The sequence below is a fragment of the Pinus tabuliformis genome, chromosome 3_1 (genome assembly GCF_031772625.1).
Source record: "Pinus tabuliformis cultivar Carrire ecotype Pingquan chromosome 3_1, CPIR1, whole genome shotgun sequence".
NCBI classification, from domain to species: Eukaryota; Viridiplantae; Streptophyta; class Pinopsida; order Pinales; family Pinaceae; genus Pinus; species Pinus tabuliformis.
This window is the reverse complement of record NC_142301.1, coordinates 645,111,917-645,134,169: the sequence shown is the minus strand read 5'-3', so window position 1 is coordinate 645,134,169 and position 22,253 is coordinate 645,111,917. Positions and strand designations below refer to the sequence as shown.

General features: G+C 31.8%; 1 protein-coding gene across 1 annotated transcript; it reads right to left on the bottom strand.

Moving 5' to 3' along the window:
* Positions 1 to 6,238: 6,238 nt before the first annotated feature.
* LOC149188724 (uncharacterized) lies at positions 6,239 to 8,990 on the bottom strand. The gene is made up of 5 exons (XM_089411693.1): positions 8,394 to 8,990; positions 8,170 to 8,284; positions 7,584 to 8,030; positions 7,000 to 7,075; positions 6,239 to 6,727 (listed from the first exon to the last, which is right to left on the bottom strand). The coding sequence occupies exons 3-5, from the start codon at positions 8,019 to 8,021 to the stop codon at positions 6,591 to 6,593; spliced, it is 651 nt and encodes a 216-aa protein (XP_089267819.1). The 5' UTR covers positions 8,022 to 8,030; positions 8,170 to 8,284; positions 8,394 to 8,990; the 3' UTR covers positions 6,239 to 6,590.
* Positions 8,991 to 22,253: the final 13,263 nt, after the last annotated feature.

Sequence of the window (22,253 nt, the reverse complement as noted above, 5' to 3'; positions counted from 1 at the left end):
GCCCACTATATGTTCTGTGCAAATTCAAGTCAGTCCACAAAAGAAAGAAAATTGATACCCTTTATGGCCAAATAAGACAAACTCACATACGCCAGTGGGAGTTACACGCTTCCTTATACCCATAATTTTGTGAAGGTGGATAGAACTATAGTCATATATCATTATGTAACCACATGGCTCACAGCATAGTTTTAAATAAAAAGCAACTTGGGATAACTAATACAAGTAGAAATGTATTGAAAATTAATATGAGTATATAAATAAATATTTTTTTAATTTAAATTTAATTAAAATAAAAAGTAAAGTGATTCATTTCGTATTAATGGAAATACAAGCTTTCTATTCTAAGTGGTTATAGGTAAAGATTATCTATATATATATGGGTTTTAAATAAAGAAATTATTTAATTTTTTTAAATATAATTAATAAAAATTATATATATATATAGACAGGTGAGATATAGTGAGATATGTGAAGGTGGATTGAACTTTTGATTATTTAGATTTACAAAGATTTGTTATTATATTTTTTTTTGACAATTGTGTTACTACTCACAAATTATTTCACAAATTATTTTAAAATTAATATTAAAATTAAAAATATTTTTATATTAGTAGTTAATTTAAAAAAAAGTATTTCTAAAATATATTTTTTATTATATTTATAATAAATTTCGGTTTTAAATCAATTTTAAAGTTTTATATGATAAAAACTATTATTTTTATAGAACTCAATTATTTTTTTAAATATTTTTCTTAGAATCTCATTATGATGGTGGTGGTGGTGGTGGTTAATGTCCACTGAGACTAAATTGGTCTATTGGACCTACAATTTTCTTAGTTTTTAACTATCTAGATCTTCGTCTTTCTTGGCGAGATTGGTGTTGTAGCTTTCTTTTTCTTCTCTACGGTCTTCCAACTTCCTTTATCTTGCATCTCCTTCATCTCTTCTGGTTCTTGGGACAATGGTGTCTTAGCTTCGCGATCTATTGTGTTCGTCATTTTGAAGATAATCGGAGAAGAAGTTTGGTCTAGGAGATCTGTTGTGCTGTTAAATGAAGATTTATTTTGTGTGGTATTTGAATCCTCATAATTGTTGATTTGTTGGGCGAGGCTTTCTCCTTGCTTGTCTTGAGAGTTGTTTCTTTCTTGCCTGATTTCTTGTGATTCAGAGCTTTCTCTAGAGTATTCTTCTTTGATGACAGTGTAGTGTTCTTTTTGTGCTTCTTCCCACCATGTAGATCTATGGTGGTTTTTTCTAGCATAATTTTTTTGGGAAGCTTTTGGGCAATTTTTGGCTAGATGGCATGTCTCAAAGCAGGATCAACATCTGAAGAGGGCACTTTCATAATCGAGTTTCTAGTTCCACACATAGTCTTTACTTGTTAGGTTTATTTTAGCTGGGAATCTAGCGTTGAAGTCCATTTCCACACAGATGTGTGCATAGGTGGTTCTGGCATATTCCTCTGTTTCTGGGCACCTGCAGTAAAATTTCCCAATTGCATTTCCAATGGCTTTTAGTGAGGAGAAATTCCAGAAATGCAAGGGTAGGCTTGGCAATCTCACCCAAACTGGTGCTGAGGTTATGACTGTTGTAGAGGGATCGAATGATGGGTTCCATGGCTTCATGGATAGGCCTGATTTTTCCCAAAACCAAGGGCCAGAATCTAGAATACATTGTCTGCTTTCAGGATTTTCAAAATCTACTATAAAGAAACCCCTAGCACAGGGGTAGATATTAATTTCATCATAAATGACAGGCTTCCATACCTTCGAGATCCAATTGTGGAGAGTTGTCAGCCGCGGCCAAAAACCATTGAACTGGCAGATTAGGGCACTTTCGGAAAACTTCAAAGCCTCATCGAGTGAGGCTTGGACCACCTAGACAGTGGGAGCTGGGGCTTCACTGACGACATGGGGAGGAGCTTGCCCTCCAGAAGCGGATGAGCCAACAACTATTTTCGCGAAGCTGGGAGCCATATTTCCCAGCCGCAGATAAATAAGGCAAAAGATAAGATTAGATCTAGATCTAGCACTAGAAGATTTGTAATAACAACAACTTTTTTTAACTTATTAAAATTATAAAAATTTAATTTTTTATAAATAAACTATTTAATTTTTTATATTCTTTTAAATTTGATAAATCAAAATTATTTTTAATAAATTTTAAAATTAATAAATAAATAATAATAATTATCGTCATTTAATATAAAATTATATTATAAATCTATAAAAATATTAATTTGAATATATCATAACTCTTAATTTTCTTTGAATTGAAGTTGAAATTCCAAATGACTATTGCAAAATAATAATATTCTTTTATTTTATTTATAACATAAAATATTTTACTAAATAATAATAATATAATTTGAAAAATTGTGTGTTTGTGTTAATTGGGGTTATTTAGAGTGGTTGGGCAGAATGATTGTTATGGTTGTTATCTCCTACACTCATATCTAATTCTCTGTGAGTGACATGATGATTGGAAATATTATTGTAATGGCTACGTGCCTATGAAAAAATGAAGATAAAAGACACTTCATAAAATGAAGATAAAAGACACTTCATCGTAGAATTTCCTAAATACACTTACAGTGAATTCCAATTTCAAAGTACTAATTCCAATACTAATCTTCCCAAACTTTTAACTCATCAAAATTATGATGATTTAGGAACACTTCTCCTTGCCTTGTCCATTAGATCAAATTTCATCTTAGTGGACATTAACCATCACCATTAGTTTAGATTCCTTAGAAGCAATACGCTAAATTATATATACTCTCATATATGAAATTAAAGTTAAATGTTATTATAAAGCACATGATCCATTGGAGGTAGTCCTTGTGAATATTATCTGAAATAAAGCCACGTCTGAATATTGGATTATGACTTAGAATTACTTTTTATCCGCTAAAAGCTTATCTTCTTCAAAAATAAAGAAGATAACAAAACAAATTATTGATCAAAATAAATAAATAAATTAACATAGAAAAAATATGTTTCCTTAAAAACCACTAACAACTTTACTTATATTTATAATTTAACAAATAATAATTAACTTTATTATCGATTAATAATTAATTTATCATCAATATTATGACTTAAAATAACTAAAAATAATAATTTATTATATTTATTTTAACAAGAAAGAAGGGAAATGATTGAAGAACATTCTCAAATAGGTGTTAATTTAGATAATATAGTTAAAATGAATATTTTCCTTCAAGAATCGATTCGTATGGTTGGATATTCAAATAGTACTCATGAGAAGGCGATGTTTTTCTTGATGGATGTGAAGAAATGCTGGGATAACATGTAGAGGTTGATTTTGATAGTCCATGTCGTATCTGTGATATTTTTTAGAATTGATGTGATATAAATTGATTCATACTATTGCCTATTTAAATAGTACCCATGAGAAGGTAGTGTTTTTTTTTTTTTTTTCTTTTCCGCTTCGAGAGGTGTTGATTTTGATAGTCCATATTGTATGAGTGAATATCTTCTCGTGAGAATTGATGTCATATAAATAGTTGTTTTTAGAGAAGAAAACCAATACAATCTACTCGCTGATTTAGATCGTTTTTACCATTTAAATGAATGTATTTTATTAAAGTACCTTTAGTACATGAGCTTAAATTTAAATAACAAGAAGGTATTATGTTTTAGAATAGAGGAGAAAGGTTTTTATAGGTTAAGCCAATAGAGGAGAAAAGGTTGTTTTTATAGGTTAAGTAATAACTATTATATTAGAAGAATAAATGTCAAAAGAATTATGTTTTAAAATGGAGAAAGGGAAATTTATAGGGATTTGGATAATTGGTTTTTTGTTCAGATATTTTTTTATTTGAATGATCTTTTGTTAAGACATTTTTTGATGTGAATGATGACATTTTTTGATGTGAATGATCTTAGATAGACGGTGATCAGGTTTTGTGTTAAGAGACTCCTTCATGTGAAGCCACTTATAGAAAGGGAAGTTTATAGGGTTTTTTGTTAAGGCACTTCTTGATGTGAAAGATCTTGGATAGACGGTGATCGGGTTTTGTGTTAAGACACTCCTTGATGTGAAGCCACCCATAGAAAGGGAAGTCTACAGGTTTTTTGTTAAGACACTCCTTGATGTGAAGGATCTTGGATAGACGAGGATCTAGTGATCGGGTTTTGTGTTAAGACACTCCTTGATGTGAAGCCACCCATAGAAAGGGAAGTCTACAGTGATCTGGTGATCAGGTTTTTTGTTAAGACACTCCTTGATGTGAAGGATCTTGGATAGACGATGATCTAGTGATCGGGTTTTGTGTTAAGACACTCCTTGATGTGAAGCCACCCATAGAAAGGGAAGTCTACAGTGATCTGGTGATCAGGTTTTTTGTTAAGACACTCCTTGATGTGAAGGATCTTGGATAGACAATGATCTAGTGATCGGGTTTTCTGTTAAGACAGTCCTTGATGTGAAGTCACCCATTCAATTCTCCTTGATGTGAAGCCACCGGTTCAATTCTAGGACATGATGAAGATGTAGTTTTGTCAAACTTACAAAAAAAATGGAGAAAAAAATGATTTGTATAGCATAAATATTTTTAATTAAATTTAGTTTGAGTGTTTAAAAATATGATATTATTTTTTTTACTCAATTTATTTATAAAATAATTTTATATACATATGTCAAATAGTTAAGTAAAAATATATTTTTTTATTTCAAAACAATAAAATCTCACATGCCATAACATTAAAATCAAATATAAATATAAAATTAAATTAGTATTATTATTTATCTATTATAATTAATAATAATTAATATTTAATTGAATTGAAATAATTAAATTATATGATGAAAAGTATTTGTTTATATGTAAATTAGGTGTTATCTAAATATGTTTGAAATATTTTATATTAACAAATATTTGAATTAGGTAAATCTTGTTATTTTTATTTAAAAAGAAATGAATCACTTTCCTGTTACAAATAAAATTGAAAAAATAAAATAAACATTTCATTTATTAAAATGATTTCAACCATTTTATTAATTAAAAAATACTTAAAAATGCAACTTGAAATAGATAAATACATTTCCAAATAAAAATAGGAATTATCTTTTGAGTTAGGTGAACCATTTTATTAATACAAAAATAGTTAAAAAGTGGAAAAAGATAACCCATCTTCAAGAAACCAATAACACTTATTTTATTGTAGTATTAAATATAAAATTGAAATACCAATGTCATATTAAAGAAACCAATAACACTTATTTTATTTTATTGTAGTATTAAGTATAAAATTAAAATACCAATTTCATATTAAAGAAAGAAAGCAAGTTGATATAAAAACACTTAAGAAGTGCAACTAGAGGAAGATAACTACTTTAATTAAGAATGGTTTGTTTTAGTTAGGTGAACCATCTTATAAATAGAAAGATGTTTAAGAAGTGGATAAAGATACCCATCTTCAAAGCAAACAAAAAAAGTTTATTTTATTGTAATGTTATATATGAAATTGACAAAAGTTTATTTTATTGCAACGTTATATATAAAATTGAAATAAATATTTTAGCTCAGAGCAAAGCAAAATAAATGTTAAGTAAATATAATGATTATTTTATGGTAATGTTATATATAAAATTAAAATACATATATTAGAGCAATGCAAAGCAAGAAATCTGACTGACTTTTATGATGAAAAAAAAGTATATTTAAAAAAAAAAAACAAAATCAATAATCTTTTTTAAATTAAATATATTGTGATAAACTTTCACAACACTGGGACTGTACGACGGCCCAACCGACTAAACCAGCTATCATTTCAGTCGTATCCTGGTGGTGGACGATGGCGGCCTTTTCTGGCATATTCGAGGCAAACATCGCAGTATCATTTTATTTCTTCATGCGAGAAAATTTAAGAGAAAAATCAAATGCTAAAATCTCTGTTTTATCTAATAAAATGCTTGCCAGCTTCGAAGAGTCCAAAACTGCTTTTTGAAATTTGATGGGAAGATCAGGAGCAGGCAGCATCAGTGGACTGTTTGATGTGAAAAAACCAAGAACAAAAATGAAAATATTAGTGCAGACGAGGACTGAACAGAATCAAGCTTGAGGCGCGGGTCTATCTCAGACCTCTGGTCAAATATATGCTCAGACATTAATAATAGAGTATATTTTCTATAACAGATCGACAAGAATCTAATAATAATTACTACAAAAATTGCACTCTGAATTCAGCCATCCAAGAACAAGTCGAGATTAATAAATTTATTTAGATAATTGAATAAGTAATCTGAGATCCCAAGTGTCCAGACTGAAGTATTTGCAGAATACATCAAACGATATGCTCCTGCAGATTTTGTTTCTTCTTGTTCAATGAGCGTTCCATAATATAAACGGCCAGGGAACGAACCTCACTAGTTGTGCGTGGCCTTTGGATAGATACTTATACAAAGACAAAACAAAACACAAAGCCTGCATTATGTCTATCTTGCTGTCAATCTTGTGCTATCTGTATGCTAATGTACTGCTGAGCTGAAGTCTTTTTACAGTGTTTTCCTTTATTTGCTATGATGGGGTAACACGAACATACTACTGTAATGGTCTTTGATCAGTTGTTGCTCTTGGAGCTGGGCCAGAGCTCTGCGTTTTTAACCCTGGAAATGCTCTCCAGGACTTCTAATGCTGTCAGGTTTCCCTCCACGGTCACCTTTTGCTTGGGCAGATCTATGCTGAAGGATGTCACCCCTGGTGTAAATATACAACAAGAAGCCAATCAGCTGGTTGGGTGTTTCAATCTTAGGCCTCTTGATCTATACAATCCAAAACCAAGGTCACGACAAGCAGCAGTTGATGCAAAAAATAGATTCAAATTGGTTCTTGGGTCACTGCTGTCAAACTAGACCTTGGTGTTGACTGTTCAAACAGAATTTGGCATCAACAAGGCGTTATACTACAGTACTAGAAGACATTAAATTTTTGTTTTATGAGAAGAAAGATGCAATTCCGATTCTTATTACCTTCCATCTTTGAAATGTGTTTTTTCACTTTCCCTGCACAGCCCTGGCAATGGAGCGACACCCTCAGCACTACCACCTGTAAAAAAACAAACACAGTAATTTTAAGTAGTGTTTGAAATAATACACGCTTACAACCCTTGGTAAATCTGGGTTTAGATGGACTAGTATGCTAATGGATATTTTTGAAAGCTGCAAAGCTGCAATCCAATTAGGTTCCGAGTAATAAATATATTCCTAAATTTTGCAATCAAATTAAGTTCAGAGTAATAAATACATTCCTAAATTTTGCAATCAAATTAAATTCAGAGTAATAAATATATTCTTGAAATTTGCAATCAGTTAAAATTCAGAGTAATAAGTATAAATCTTTACATAAATCTGTAAAGAGATCGAAACTCCTGGGTCGTGGCTTTGGGAATAGTAAGAAAGGTTATGGGAATGTGCTGGGAATCGAATTTGCTGCAAAATATCCATTGGTCTACAGCTAGTCTAGAGCCCAGCGAAAAGATTCCATGCACAGTTACAGCCTGATTTAAAGATGAAAAAAGCTTTGAAATAGAATGCATCAGTGCTGGATGCTATACCTCAGTAGCATCCGTTGATGAAGAAGAAGACGCCGAACGATCTTTAATGACGACTGGAGATTTTTTCACAGGCTTCGGTGCCGGAGGTGGCTGGTACGGAACAATCGCCGATTGATCAATAGCGCTACAGCTAAAGCGGCTTAAAGAATTACTACTCCTGCGATGCGTGGACCTTCTGGGCTTCTGTTCGATTCCTTTCGGACTCGGTTCGATAGCCCTGGCGCTCTGATCCGCGTTACTTCGTCGACGCTCAGTGCTTTTTCTGGGGCGCTCTCTGCGACTCTGGTCGGGAAGAATATCGCTTGGCTCGAAAGCTCTGCTGCCCTGTCGCTCCAGCAATCTTGTCTGGCTGCCTTGTCTAACCAGGGACCGCTGTTCGAGACTCAGACATATTGCAGTCGATGCAGGGGACGCGCAGAAGATATCAATTGCCTTCATGTTGCCGATCTGAAACAGAGGAGGACAGTGATCAGGCAGCTGAAAAATCCGATGAATAAATATGGAGGCCAAGAAACAAGAACACAAAAGGCACCTGAAAATAAAAGCAAAAGAAGACCGTTATATAAAGAACAGTCTCTGTACTCACCTTCACAAGAAACCGGAAGATGCAAAGATTAGATGATGTCCAACATAAAGAAAGGGTGTATTGACAGCAGCAGGTTTCGATATGAAAACCAGCCGGGGGGGCAAACTCAGGCGTCCTGCATTATGGGCATATAAGTCTGATGGTATACACGTGATCGCTACAAGTATCAGAAAAAGAAAAAGCAATGGAGTAAGATGAACAAATTCGTTTCCATTATAATATACCGCAACTCTTTGAAGCGATCCTTGCCCACTGAAACCTCAAATGCCAAAGTACGGAGCCGGGGCCTTTCACACCATAGTAAAAGCAGAAAATAAATAAAGGGAGTATTCCGTGAGCTTTCATCCACGGCCCGGACCTTTAAAAAATTACTTGTTTGTCTACCATTGCAGGGGGGCCGAAGGAAGAATTAGGAATAAGTTGACAGCAGCGACGATCAAAGAGAAAAGGGCGCGGTAACAGGTAAAAAACAAGGAATTCGCTTTTACATTTAAAGCTGCTCACTCAGATTCTCAACGTGGCCGAGTAAGAAGAAACGATTTATCCGACAGGGCATCTGGGTTTCTTGATTTCGTGGCTTGTTCTTAGTCCGGGAAGGATAGGGATTCCAAATCGAAACCGGTCGGCGACTGCTCCTGAAAAATATTTGTATTCTCTACATCTTTCAACAAGATTTGATTTTATTTATTTGCACGGAGGCCAGTAGGGTTACGGCGCTGAGGAATTATTAAATGTTAAGGGAAGAGTATTTGGAATCGAATTTTTTGTTTTTCTATTGCAACCGGTCTCTGTCTGCGTCTCTGTACACCGCCCCGTGAAATGAAAAAGCAGAGTGGACACCTTCCATTCCTGGCCTTACACTTTGGGTTTCCGGATCCTTTGCTTGGGCCAGGGCATGGGCTCATTGACTTCCACCTTCGGTACTGTACCTGGTGTGGGCCATGAGCTCCTCAAAATACCACCTGGTATACTGATCTTTAGCCCCTCTCATTCATGTGACCTCTCCTCCGGTAGCAATGATGAGTGCTTAACCGCCAATGATTGACAGAGAGTGGTGTCGGGGGTTCGAATCCCCGTAGAGAAACGTGTGGAGAAGTGCGAAGTGGTGAGTGGCGTTGGGTGTGGAGTATAGTAGCTTTAGCTTTTGCTTTGCTTGGTCGGTCAGGTTGGACTGGCCAGGCTCCAGCCAAGTGGAATCTCTCGCATCTTTTTATCACTCAGTCCATCTTTTGTTTTCGTCTACTGGTCGTATTTGGGATGCCCTCCTGCTCTGTGCCGCCACGAGAGCAAGAGAGAGTACACCTCCATATGTTCCGTTCTTAGGTTTTGGGTTTCGTGCAAATTTAATAAACAAGTCTCAGAATTTTCCAGAAACAGTTGCGGCATTGAATTTCCAAGCAAAGTACCTTTTGGATCAAATGTCAAGGTGAAGGAGAAGTTGAAGCGATCCGCAATTCTGGCATGGTGGTCCCAATTTTTTCACCCGCTCCCATTCGGCGCAATCACCTCTGTGTACACGAAACAAAGATGGCAGTAACTAACAACAATTACACAATCAGATAGAGTTAGGAATATTGCAAAATTTCAAGGCAATTCATTTAACTTCGTTCAAAATAATGGGAATGATGTCGGGGTGGTTAGGAGTACAAATGCATGGGTGGTTAGGGTGGTTAGGAGTACAATTGCATAATTTTGATGTGGGGATTTGATTGTATAAATTTTATTACATTAGGGTTATTTTTAATTAAAAGATTTTAGTTTAAATGGTTTTGTAAATAATTATGTGAAGTTAGATATTAAAGATTTCTTGATTAATAAGAGATTTGTAAGCAGAATTTTGGCGAAAATTATATGAGGAAAGACCTTTGTCGACGCATTTCGAACTAACCAGTGTGGTTCATCGTCAGGACAAGTTGAAGAATCAGATCCAGCATTGGATCACAGAAGCCTCAATTCAATAATTATAAGAGATTTGTTTACCAATAATGAGAATGATGTTGGGGTGGTTAGGAATACAATTGCATAATCTTGATGTGGGATTTGATTATATAAAATTTATTATGTTCAGTTAATTTTAATTAAAAAAGAAATAATTTAAATGATTTGGTGAACAATTATATGAAGTTAAATATCAAAAGCTTTTTTATTTACAACATATTTGTTTATCAATACAGTTTTGATCATGTCTCGTTTACCAATGTAATTTTGACTATTAAACTTTATGAAAATGTATCTATTCTATCTCTCTAAATTTAAATTTATAACTTATTATAAAGAAAACATAAATTAATTTAAACTTATATTATTTTTTAAAATATTATTTCAAAATATATAAAATTAAAATTAAAATCAAACTTTATATTATGTTAGAGTCTTATATTCTAATTAAAAATATATATACTCAATACAGAATTTTCGTTTATTTAATTATTCTCCATTTATAATCTATTTACATGAAAATAAAAAACAATCAAATATATTAAAATCCCTTAACACCATAGTTATTTAACACAACAATCATACTATAATTCAACACAACAATCGTACTAATTTTAATAAATATAAAATCTCTACCTTATTTATTTACATATTAGTTAAAAAAATTATTTAATTAAATACCTAAACTCTTTAAAATAAGGCCTTTATTTTTTTTTCTTTTTTTTCTTTTTTATCATTTATTTATTTAACTTCTATGTTTCTTACTTATTTATAAATTATCCTCATATTCCCCTTCCACGCTATTATGTATTTGTATTATCTTTTATCCTCCTATTATGTTTCTTTATTTTATTAAAAAAAAAACTAATTAGTTAATTTTCTTTCTTTATTTTATTAAGAAAGAAAAACTAATTATTTAATTTTCTTTGTACCATTCTTCTTATATATACTCATCACATTATTGACTCTTTATTTTTTGATTTATCTTAAATTATATATTTTTTCATAGGTTATTTTATTTAATAATTAATTATTTATATATAATTTATTTCATATTTATAATAATATAATGATGATAATTAATTTTTATGTTAATTATGTTTAACTAAAATAAATAAGAGGAATGATTGTTATTCTTTTTATCTATATTCAAATCTAGCAAATAACATAATAAGCATAATGGCTTCAAGTCATATAAGATAATTAATTTCTGTTCACATCATAATTTATTTATAATAGTATTTCTATGTTCAAAAAATTTCAGTATACTTATAGCACTTTAGAAGAAAAAATGTGTTTTTCTTTCAGCGGTCTTAGTGTAATAAAGATTAACATATTCTCACATCACATTATGTTTTGGGAAATTGTCTAATGCTTAGTTTCATTGTGAGAGTTGGTTTATATTTTAACAATGTTGATTTTTTTCTTTTTCCTTTTTTCTAACTATTTATTTCAACACAAATTCTTTGTGGGTATCGTCCACAATGTCATCTTCCCATAGTCCCCAAGTATTTAGCCAAGACTTGGCATCTTGATACCATCCTAGAATGAGTTGGTGGTGATTATGGTTAGACGTGGAAGCAATTTTGATGAGCCTCTTGTCATCCATATTGTTTATCTTATTCTTGTACATAAGTACCTAACCATGGTGATGCATTCAATGGAGAAGAAACTCACTCTTAAGAAAAAGAATAAAATAAGTTATATTGCTTTTAATATTATGATAATAAGTTATAAAATTCATTTCGATTTTCTCTGTCCTTTTTCAAATTCTTTAAAAAAACTACATCTATAACTATATATTCTAATAAAAAATATTAAATAAAACATAAACTTCATACTCTAATCAAAATTAACATTTTTCAAGATCTACTAATTTACACTTATTTTTAAATCTACTATAAACTTTCCCCTTTCTATTTTTTTATTTCCCATTAGTTACAATTAAATTTACAGTAACACATTCTAACTTATTTATATTATTTTCCACATTTCACAATTTCCTTTATTTATTTTTTTTGGTGTGATTTTCTATTTATTTTAACTTTTTCACAAATAACCTTTATCAATTTTCTCTTATCTTAATTTAGGATATATTGTAAAATTTTTATTAATTTTTTCTTAGGTTTCATATATATATATATATATATATAATAATTTGATTTCATATATATAATAATTTAATTCCACTTAATATGTGTAACATATTTGTTCGCCTCTTGTAGCTCAAGTGGCAGTGCCCATGGAAATGAAGTCTCATTTAGCAATGGCCATGGAAAAGAAGTCTCATTGAACCCGAAGTATTGGGTTCAAATCTTGTGCTACCCTCCCCTGTAGCGGGGTGAATAATGGACATGTAAGAGTCCTACCAAGCTTACAAAAAAATATGTATAATGTATTTGTATTACCAAATAATTATTATGTTACTGTCAAAGTATGATAAAATTTGATATTTCAGTTTTAAAACGTAGTAAATATAAAAAGTGTGGTTTAATTATTAGACATTTTGGAGTTTTTTTTTGCTAAATTCAATATTATTATTTTTTTTAATTTTCATATATGTTAATTAAACTTGTCTTTTTTATTATATATATGAATTCACACTTTAAAAAACTCTAGTGCACTTATATTATGGAGAGTTCACAATCCAAAAGTTTGTTTCCAACAAATCCCTACCTTCCAAAACATCTAACATATAGATTATAACAATAAAAAAATATTTTCATTTTAATTTAATAATATTTATAAGTAAATGAGTAGAATTGTAAAAAGGAAATGTGTTCTAGCAATTATTATTTTTTTATTAAAATATATCATATGGTATTTAAAGTTTTAATTTTAATTGGAGCATAAAGATGTTATATTTGAATTTACAAATTTGTTATATTTGAATTTATAAATCTGTTATTTTCCTCTGATCTGATATTTATAGCTAAATTCAAAATTATTTTACATATTTAATATCTATTTTATTTATAAATTTTATAGTAGTGTTTTAGTAGTAAACAAAATTTACATTCCATACCAAGTAGATTTAGATTTTACAAACGTCTTCCTTGGGATGATGGTGGGAGGCATACATCATGTTCAAATTAGGAATGTATCCCAGCTAAAGCTACTAGATCCTTTCCATGCTAGATTTACTAGGAATGTAGTCAGGTTAAAGCTAATAGATCCCTTACATGCTATATTTTTTCCACTTGGTTCTGCAACTCACTAATTTTATCTTCAATTGGATGCACTTGAGTCTAGAGTTTAGTCATCATATATATTATGGATGTAACGCTGGAGATTATTTTATTATGTTTGAGTCGCAATTGTAAATGATCTCCTTACATTCAAAGTTTTATTATTGTTAAATTTTGAATGCATTAAATTGAAAAATAACATACATATATATATATATATATATATATATATATATATATATATATATATATATATACACACATATACATATACATATACATATATATATTTCCCAAGGAAAAATCATAATTTTCATTAATTAATAGTGAAAATTACATATAGCAGATGTTAAGCATATCCAAAAAATTGTTTGTTGATAACTCAACAGATCACGATTGTCCATCAAAATACTGAATATCCAGTGTGTCTAATGATATATATACATCAATATTATGCATTTAAATTATTTGAGCAAAAATTTCATAAGCTTGTGATTATAACATGAAAGATATATGTTGGTATCTCTTCAAAATTGCATATTTTTGTAACTTCTATTAAGCCATGTCTTTGACTTTGTCATCACAATTAATGAAAGGCCAATGATAATATTGAAAATGTAATTCTCTAATGTGTTCCATAATCATCCAAGTACCATGGTCCTGCTGTGAACCCTCTTTGGAAAATTGAATGTTCCTTTCCTTGTATATATGAATACAAGAAATATAATCAAATTGTGCTTTAATCATTAATGTATCATCCAACATATTTTTGAGAGTGTGTGTGTGACATTGTGATATCCAATTGAACCAGTCGATGATAACTTTAGAATCACCATATATCTACAACTGATGACAACCCTTTCCCAAGGCAAAGAGAAGGGTGAGCTTCAAATTGTATAATTCGACATAATTGTTTGTGTCGAAACCAAGACCAAATTTCATCTCAAAGTAATGTTCATTGTTTAGATAAAGAACAATACCTCCTCCACATCTTCCTTGTTGAGCAGAGCCATCAAAACAAGGCTATAACTTTGTACGGTCAACGTTTTCAATTTCTATATTACGTGTGGGTATAGGTTGGTCTTCCTCCGAGAAGATATCATATATAACAAGCGTTTGTGCCCAAAGTAATTCTGCCATAAAAACGGATTTTCAATTTTAATTTTTTTAGCCAGTCAAGATGGCCCAGCATATAAGAATCGGGATGTTCCTAAGTTTTTGTCACAAACATCATTATACCATCCATGTCATGCCTCACTCACAGTCATACCATGCCACCTGTATCATATATTTAATGATTGATATATCAAGTTCCAAATCATATTTGTAGTTGAACAATGTAGAAAAATATGATCAATTGTTTCCTTTGAACAGTTGCATAAAGCACACCACGAAAGACCTTGGAATGATATTTTTCTAAGGTTGTCTTCTATGGGTATTTTTTTTGATAGTATGGACCAAAGTAATAATTTTTCTTTTGGTGGACTCTTCAGCTTCTAGATGAGATTCCACCACCAAGTTAAATCCTTTGGTTTTCTATGATCAAAGGTGACTAAATATCCCTCCTTTGGATTATATTGACCTCTTTTAGAAACACCCAGACAAGTTCATCCTCTCGATCCATCTGCGTAATGTGAGATAGATACAAATCTCTAGTATATTACATCTAGACTTGATGCCAATGATTTGATAGATTTAAAGCGAGAACCGATAACCAACCTTGACCCCATAAGGAAGTATTTTCTAGATCAGATATTTGATTTATCAATATTTTACCATGGTCATTTAGGAATTTTACTAGATCAAGGGGTAGTATATACCTGTTCCTATTTCCAAACCAAGAATCTATCCCAATACGTACCTGCATGCATGTATCGATTTGCCAAGCCATTTCAGATTTCACAATATTGAAAATAGCTAATACAACTTTCCAAATTGTAGATATATTTTATTGGATAATATTTTGAGCCTTCGTCTATTCTTCTGTTTTTAATGGATAGATATATTTTTTGATAACCACCTCTATCTAGAGGCTCCTAGAAGTGATTAGTCTCTCGCCAACCTTAGCTGCAAGTGCCTTGGAGAGAAACAAATTAAATTATTGATACCCCATCCCCCCCATTTCTTGGGAAGGGAAATAATATCCCATTTGATCCATGTGAATATTTGACCCTCTTTGGACCCACGCCATAAATATTCACAATAACATTTATGGATAATATGAAAAATTCCCTTTGGTATGCATGCCAATGCCATCCAAAAGATCAGAATGGCTTCTAAGACAAATTTTATAAGGACTAATCTCCTAGCATGAGATAACCATCTGTGGCTCCAAATGTTAAGTCTCTTCTCAATTTTGGCAATCAACCACATCCAATCCACCTTCCTGTTACCATTTGGCTTTAGACGAAAGCCCGTGTACTTTATAGCTTCTTCAAATTCCACTGATTTAAATTGAAAATAATCGTGTGCAAAAGATAACTCCTCCCTAGAACACTTTGTAGCCGAAAATAATAATTTTTTTTGTGATTTACTACCACACCTATAGCTTTCCTGAATAATTTCATGATTAGATTTAAAGCTACAATATCTTGTTGAGAAACATCTAGAAAGATAAGCACATCATCTACAAAAATTAAATGAGTCAATCAAATATTCTCTACATGAGGTGCCCCAGACAAATTCTCCCTTCTCCTAGCATCCTCCATTAACTTACCAAGTCCTTCCATAATTAATAGAAATAATAATGGGGATAATGGAAATCAATGTCTAAGCCCTCTTTTAGCATGAAAGAAATCAAAAGTCAGACCATTAACTAAAACCGCAAATGATGTTGATGTTATACAACACATGATCCAGTTAATGAAACTAACATGGAAGCCAAGATGAGTGAGAAATATTATAATGTAGAGCCAATTGGTTCTATCATATGCCTTACATAAATCAATATTTAGTATCATACCTTTTATTTTATTTGTCTTGGGGTTGTGCAACTCTTCTTTTTCCACACCAATAGCCTCATGAATCTGAAGATCCTCCAAGAAAGAAAATTGTTCCTTAGAGATATGACAAGATAGTATTGGCTTCAATATATTTACAATCACTTTTTCTATGATCTTATAAATACAATTACACAATTATATAGGGAGATAATCATTAAATGTCATATGATCGTCAGATTTTGGGATAAGGATGATAAATGTGGTGTTGAAGGTTTCCTACATTCGACCCGAAGTTCTGCATTCTTCAATAACCTTAATCAAGTCATTCCCAATTAGATCATATAATTCCAAAAAAAATAACAAGCCATCCATCTGGCCCTAGACTCTTGTCCCTTTTAAACCATCCGAGAACAACATCTACCTCGCTTGTGGTTACTGGGGCCATCAGATCTAAATTTGTGTCTTCATCAACAAAACTGGGGAATAACCTAGTAATCTAAATAATCTCTGGAAGAGATACCTCTCGAGGGGCTTCAAATAGAGAGAAAAAGCGCCTAATGCCCAAATTTGACAAGTCTCTAAATTTTGATGCTTTAACACCCCTTTCATCTTGCAATCACCAAATGGTATTGATTTCTCTTCTACCCTTGGCATATTGCTAGAAATTTTTTGTGTTATCATCCCCTTCTTATAGCCAATTTTCTGGACTCCTCAGCCTCCATGTTTCCTCTCTTTCCTTAATAATCCTTTGCATTTTAGTTCCAACATGAATAATTCTTAACTTTGTATCATTGTTTTCATAGCCTCCCCCCCCAAACCAAGATTATCCAAAAGTCCTAATTCTTCCTCAATACTTTTCAAGGACTCCTCCTCTCTTTTATTTTTCTTCTTCACTCATTCAATAGTCTTCTACTTACGGGTTTTCAAATTTGCGTCAAATTCTCTGGCATAAAACCCCTATCCTGGCAACGAAACATTTCTCCATGATTCTCGAACAATCATTTTAAATTCCTAATCCTTCATCCAATAGGCATTAAACTTAAATGGAGCCTATGGCTTCTAGATAACCCCAGCCAATTTCAGATAAATAGGAAAATGGTCAGAAGCTCCCTCGATTCCAATCCGTTGTCTGAAAAGAGGGATTTTTTCCAGCAATGAATCCTTAAATAGGAATCGATCCAATCGATGAAACACCATTTGATCACTGACTCTATGATTTCTCCAAGTTTGCTTTAGCTTTGCCAAACCCACATTAACCAAATTATTTGATTCAAACATATGAGAAAAGAACTCAGATAGGGAGCCAAGTTGAGTATGAACCCCCAATATTCAGCCATGCCTATGGAAAAATTAAGGTCTCCTCCAATGATTAAATTATTCTCCAGCATGAAGGACAAGGCCATTAATATATCCAGAATCCTACCCTATCAGAATGGGGACCACACACATTTACCAACCTAATCTCAATACCAATCTCTTATGAAAATATGTCTCCCACAATCACTCCCTCACATCCCTAAATGTTCATAATTCTAACAAATCTACAATTTACACTAAGTGCCAAGCCTCTGGATATTCCATGAGCATCAATAACATAAAAATCCCACCCCTTAAACATACCTTCCAGGGCTTTTACAATGTGAGAGTTGGAATCTAAGGTCTCCTATAGGAATATGATGTCAATTCTTTCTGACACAATCAAGTTCTTTAATTCTAGTTTTTTGGTGGAGCTAGCAAAGCCTTTGCAATTATAGGATAACCACTTCATTTGGAAACAAATATTGAGGTTTGTCTTGCTTTAAGGACCGCTTCTAAAGAGAGTTGACACCCAACCACTATGTCATGGCTAGCCTGAATGATGGCTTTGGATATGTGATATTGGTGACCACGAGGGATTTTTGGATTTTGGATGATGAAAGATGACCCAACCCCCCACTAGAAACAAGGTTTGATAAACCTTGACCAGTAGGTCTAGATCTAGAGAAAGTATTATACCTAAATCTCCCAGAGGTATCAAAAGATGAGTCTTTTGAGATAGGCATAGAAGGGTTAGGGATCAGACAACATGTAGGAACAGGTTCAATCATACATGATATATCCCCAAGTGACAAATTATAAACACCCACCCTTAAATTTGAAACATACACAGACACAAAAAATCACGAATTAAATATTTTGTGATCAGGAGAAGGGTGAGAAAAGGAAGAAGTACCCGAAAATGAAGAAGATGATCTGAATGTCTTTCGCCTCTCATTGGGATCCCTTCTATCTTTCTATGCCCATTGATTGCAAGGAGGAATATTTATAAATCCCGTCTATCTCCAAGGAGATCCATGGTGCTATTGGTGGGAATCCATATCAGCACCCTGACTTCTACCACAAAATGGTAAGCACTCCTTTCCACTACCATCCCACCCCCCACATAGATTTTTCAGTAAAGTACATTCTCTGATGATGTGACCACTTTCATGACACTACTGACAACGAAAAGGAATACCTTCATAATAAAACTTTTGATTGTGAGTGTATCCTTTATAGTGAAGGATCAAATTTTCCACAAGACCCTCCATGGTATCTAGGAAAACCAGAACCCTCATGTAATACATTTTCCAGTCTCTAGATATGATTTGTCGAAATATAGATATTTTCCCAAGTCATGTCCAATTGATCAGAAAATATCTTATGTCCACAAATGCAATGGCAAGCCCGAAATCCTAATTCAAATCGGCCCTACCCCATCTATTCCATTTTCGGGTCAAAAGAGGCGACCATCTCTTTAGATGTACCAACTCCTGTTTGATGTTCTAATGACTGGCCAAAACCCAACGACCTATTTAACATTACTAAATTTGAGGGAAAACCATCTGTGAGATAGTGTGCATATTTTTGGAAGTGTATTCAAAATCTAACCCCATGACTCCTAATCCCATTTCCTTAATCGAGTTGATGTGTATTTTCTCCCTCGGACCCACAGTACCAAAACCCTTTTCGTCATATCCATAATTTCGTCAAACATAATCCCATCTCCAAGAATTACAATCCTATCCTCTCCCTGAATTTAGCGCTTTTAGACCTTTCCCTTTCCTTTTTATGCTTTCCTCTAAGCCTGTACCACCTTCTGGAGCAATAGATTGTTCATTCAAGGAGCCCGACAAGTGCCCACGCTTCCAAATGCCATGACCTTGTGAAAATGCCCCCTTTGAAGAAATCTCCCCTACAAATAGATTTGCATTGACAGGAACATACATATGACCACCATCCAGGGGAATGTAACAATCGACTGATCCAACCATGGTGTCAGGCTCTACGATATAGCTAGGGTTAATTACATAATTCCCACACAAACCTGAAACCACCAACCCTCCTAAGGGAAAAACCCTAACTTGGTCTGACTACAAGAAACCTCCATCTACAAAGCTCAAAAATTCCAGGGAAATGTCGGCCACATAGACAACTCCATCATAAGACAATGGCCATGCTTGGCCTTCCTGTTGCACCTGACCAGAAAAATATAGAAACCCTTGTTCCGACACTGCTAGTAAAGTGTCCTGATTAGGGCAATCATATGAAGCGTCTGGAAGATTTGAAAGCGATGTATGAAAACTTGATTTCGGGGATCCAATTGTTGAGGCGAGAGCAATTGCCTGATGCTGAGGTGGACAATCCATCCAAATGGAAATATCCCCAAAAGGGTTCATTGTATAATCAACATCTTCCTCCATAGTGGCAGATAACAATAGCGGTAACTTTATTAGCCCCTATAAAACTGCTACAAGAGACCTCTAGACCGCCAGAACTTTGAGAGATAATTGTTGCCACTAAATGTCGAGACAGATGAATAATCCCGTAGATAAATGAAGAACTCAATACCACCTCACAAAATGAATGAAAAAACCCTCAAAAACTCCTACTCTTCTCCAAGCTATAGAATACGAACCCTAACCAAACCCTAAAGCCAATGATGGCCAAATAATCATATATATACATTTTTAATAAAAATATTAATCTATTTTAATATTTAATTAATTATTTTACTATTAATATTTAATTAATTAAATTTAACATATAATTAAATAATTTTATAATTCTAAATTTTTTTTTTTATATATATATATATAACTTTTAAATTATAATTAACGTGAGGAAGCACTCAAATTTTAGCTTTCCTCCGTGTGATATTGGTTATTTATTCTAATCATCATAATCTCATATTATATTCACCATTTAAACGCAACTTTGAAAACTAAATATTATAATTTCTATGTGTCAAGTTTTATTATTTAATTATGTCAAATTTAGTTTCGATATGGGCAAACAATGTTCTTAGATTTATGGGAAATACTAAACCCTATTGTTTATAATAGTATAAATTTATATTGGTTAGCTGAAGATTTTGGACTTCGTGATGAAATCTGATTTATCAATATACACATTCAACGAATAGTGACTCCTGGATATACACATTCAAAACACGCTAAAGTACTTACTTGACCAAAACCTTACAAAAATGTTATTATTTGGATTTTTGTGTCTTTGTCCTTCTCTTTTCCTTCCCTTTTTCTATTTTCCAGTTTGGAAATTTCTATTTTCATCCTTCAATTATTAGTATTTTTTATTTTCAAAATAGATAAAATAATTATATAATTTTTAAGTTAGTTTTTTTTCCATTTTTAATAATGGTAATATACGTATCAACACTTATTTTAAGATATATTTTAAAATGAAAATTAATATTAATATAATAATATTATTTTCCATATTACTAAAAAATTCAATATTTTCTATATTATTAAAAATTCCATATTAAGTTTTAGTAAAGAAAATTTGTAATAATATATTTTTTTTATTAATCATTAAGTTTAATTTAATATGCATAATATCTATTTTGAAAATTTGCTTTCAATATTATTAAAAAAACTATTTTTAAATATTTGATTGGATCATAACTTGAAAGTCTTATTCCAACCTTTATGTAATATAGGTTATGTGGATAAGTGACTCAAATATTTCTATCATAATTTATGGATACAATTGCAATAATTATGTCATGATTTTTTAGGAAAACTAACAAAAATTTAAATCCTTGAAAATAGCTTATACTGTAAATAGCATATTACCATACATAATTGAAGCAAGTCTTTGCATAAAAATGGATATGAATAAGATGTAAATAAACATCAATTCTAGTAGTTACTACCCAACATTATTTATGTGTTTCTCATCACTTTAATAGGTAGAGTAAAAATGTAAATATGAATACCAAAAATTCCTATCAATTATAACTCAACTTCAAAAATTTGAACCCTTAAATGACACAATGTTCTTATATCCAATTTTTGTTTCTCATCACTTCAATAGGTAGAGTAAAAATGTAAATATGAATACCAAAAATTCCTATCAATTATAACTCAAGTTCAAAAATTTGAACCCTTAAATGACACAATGTTCTTATATCCAATTTTTGTTTCTCATCACTTCAATAGGTAGAGTAAAAATGTAAATAACCAAAAATTCCTATCAATTATAACTCAAGTTCAAAAATTTGAACCTTAAAATGACACAATGTTCTTATATCCAATTTTTCTAAAAGCATAATTTATAACTTGAATAGCAAGGTTTAAATTATTGTGCAACACATGTTCCTTCAATAGTTTTTATGGTGAATTTGGACACAAAGCTTTTTTATACAATTTTTCCAAAATCATAATTTCTAACTTAAATAGTAGGCATTAAGTTGTTTCACAACAATTTTTTTTTTTGTTGTTTTTAGTTTTCTTTTATAGTTGTTCCACTTTTCAAATTAATTATATTTGTTTTTGTGGTTGTTATACTACCATTATTTTTTCCTATGATTATATTTAAATTTTTTCCTTAAAGCATATGTGATCATTCTTCAAATACCACCTCAATTTCCTTATTTTACAAAATTTAATTGAAGATTTGGATTAATGTTATAATTAAACCAATTTCTACATGATTTTTACGAAAAAAATTAATAAAATTACGAATTTTATGA

Excerpts from the sequence above, each read along its gene's own strand:
- LOC149188724 (XM_089411693.1), bottom strand. The coding sequence starts at position 8,021 with ATGAAGGCAATTGATATCTTCTGCGCGTCCCCTGCATCGACTGCAATA. Across the intron at positions 7,076-7,583 it reads CATCAACGGATGCTACTGAG|GTGGTAGTGCTGAGGGTGTC; the intron begins GTATAGCATCCA and ends GTTTTTTTACAG. Across the intron at positions 6,728-6,999 it reads ACACATTTCAAAGATGGAAG|GGGTGACATCCTTCAGCATA; the intron begins GTAATAAGAATC and ends TATTTACACCAG.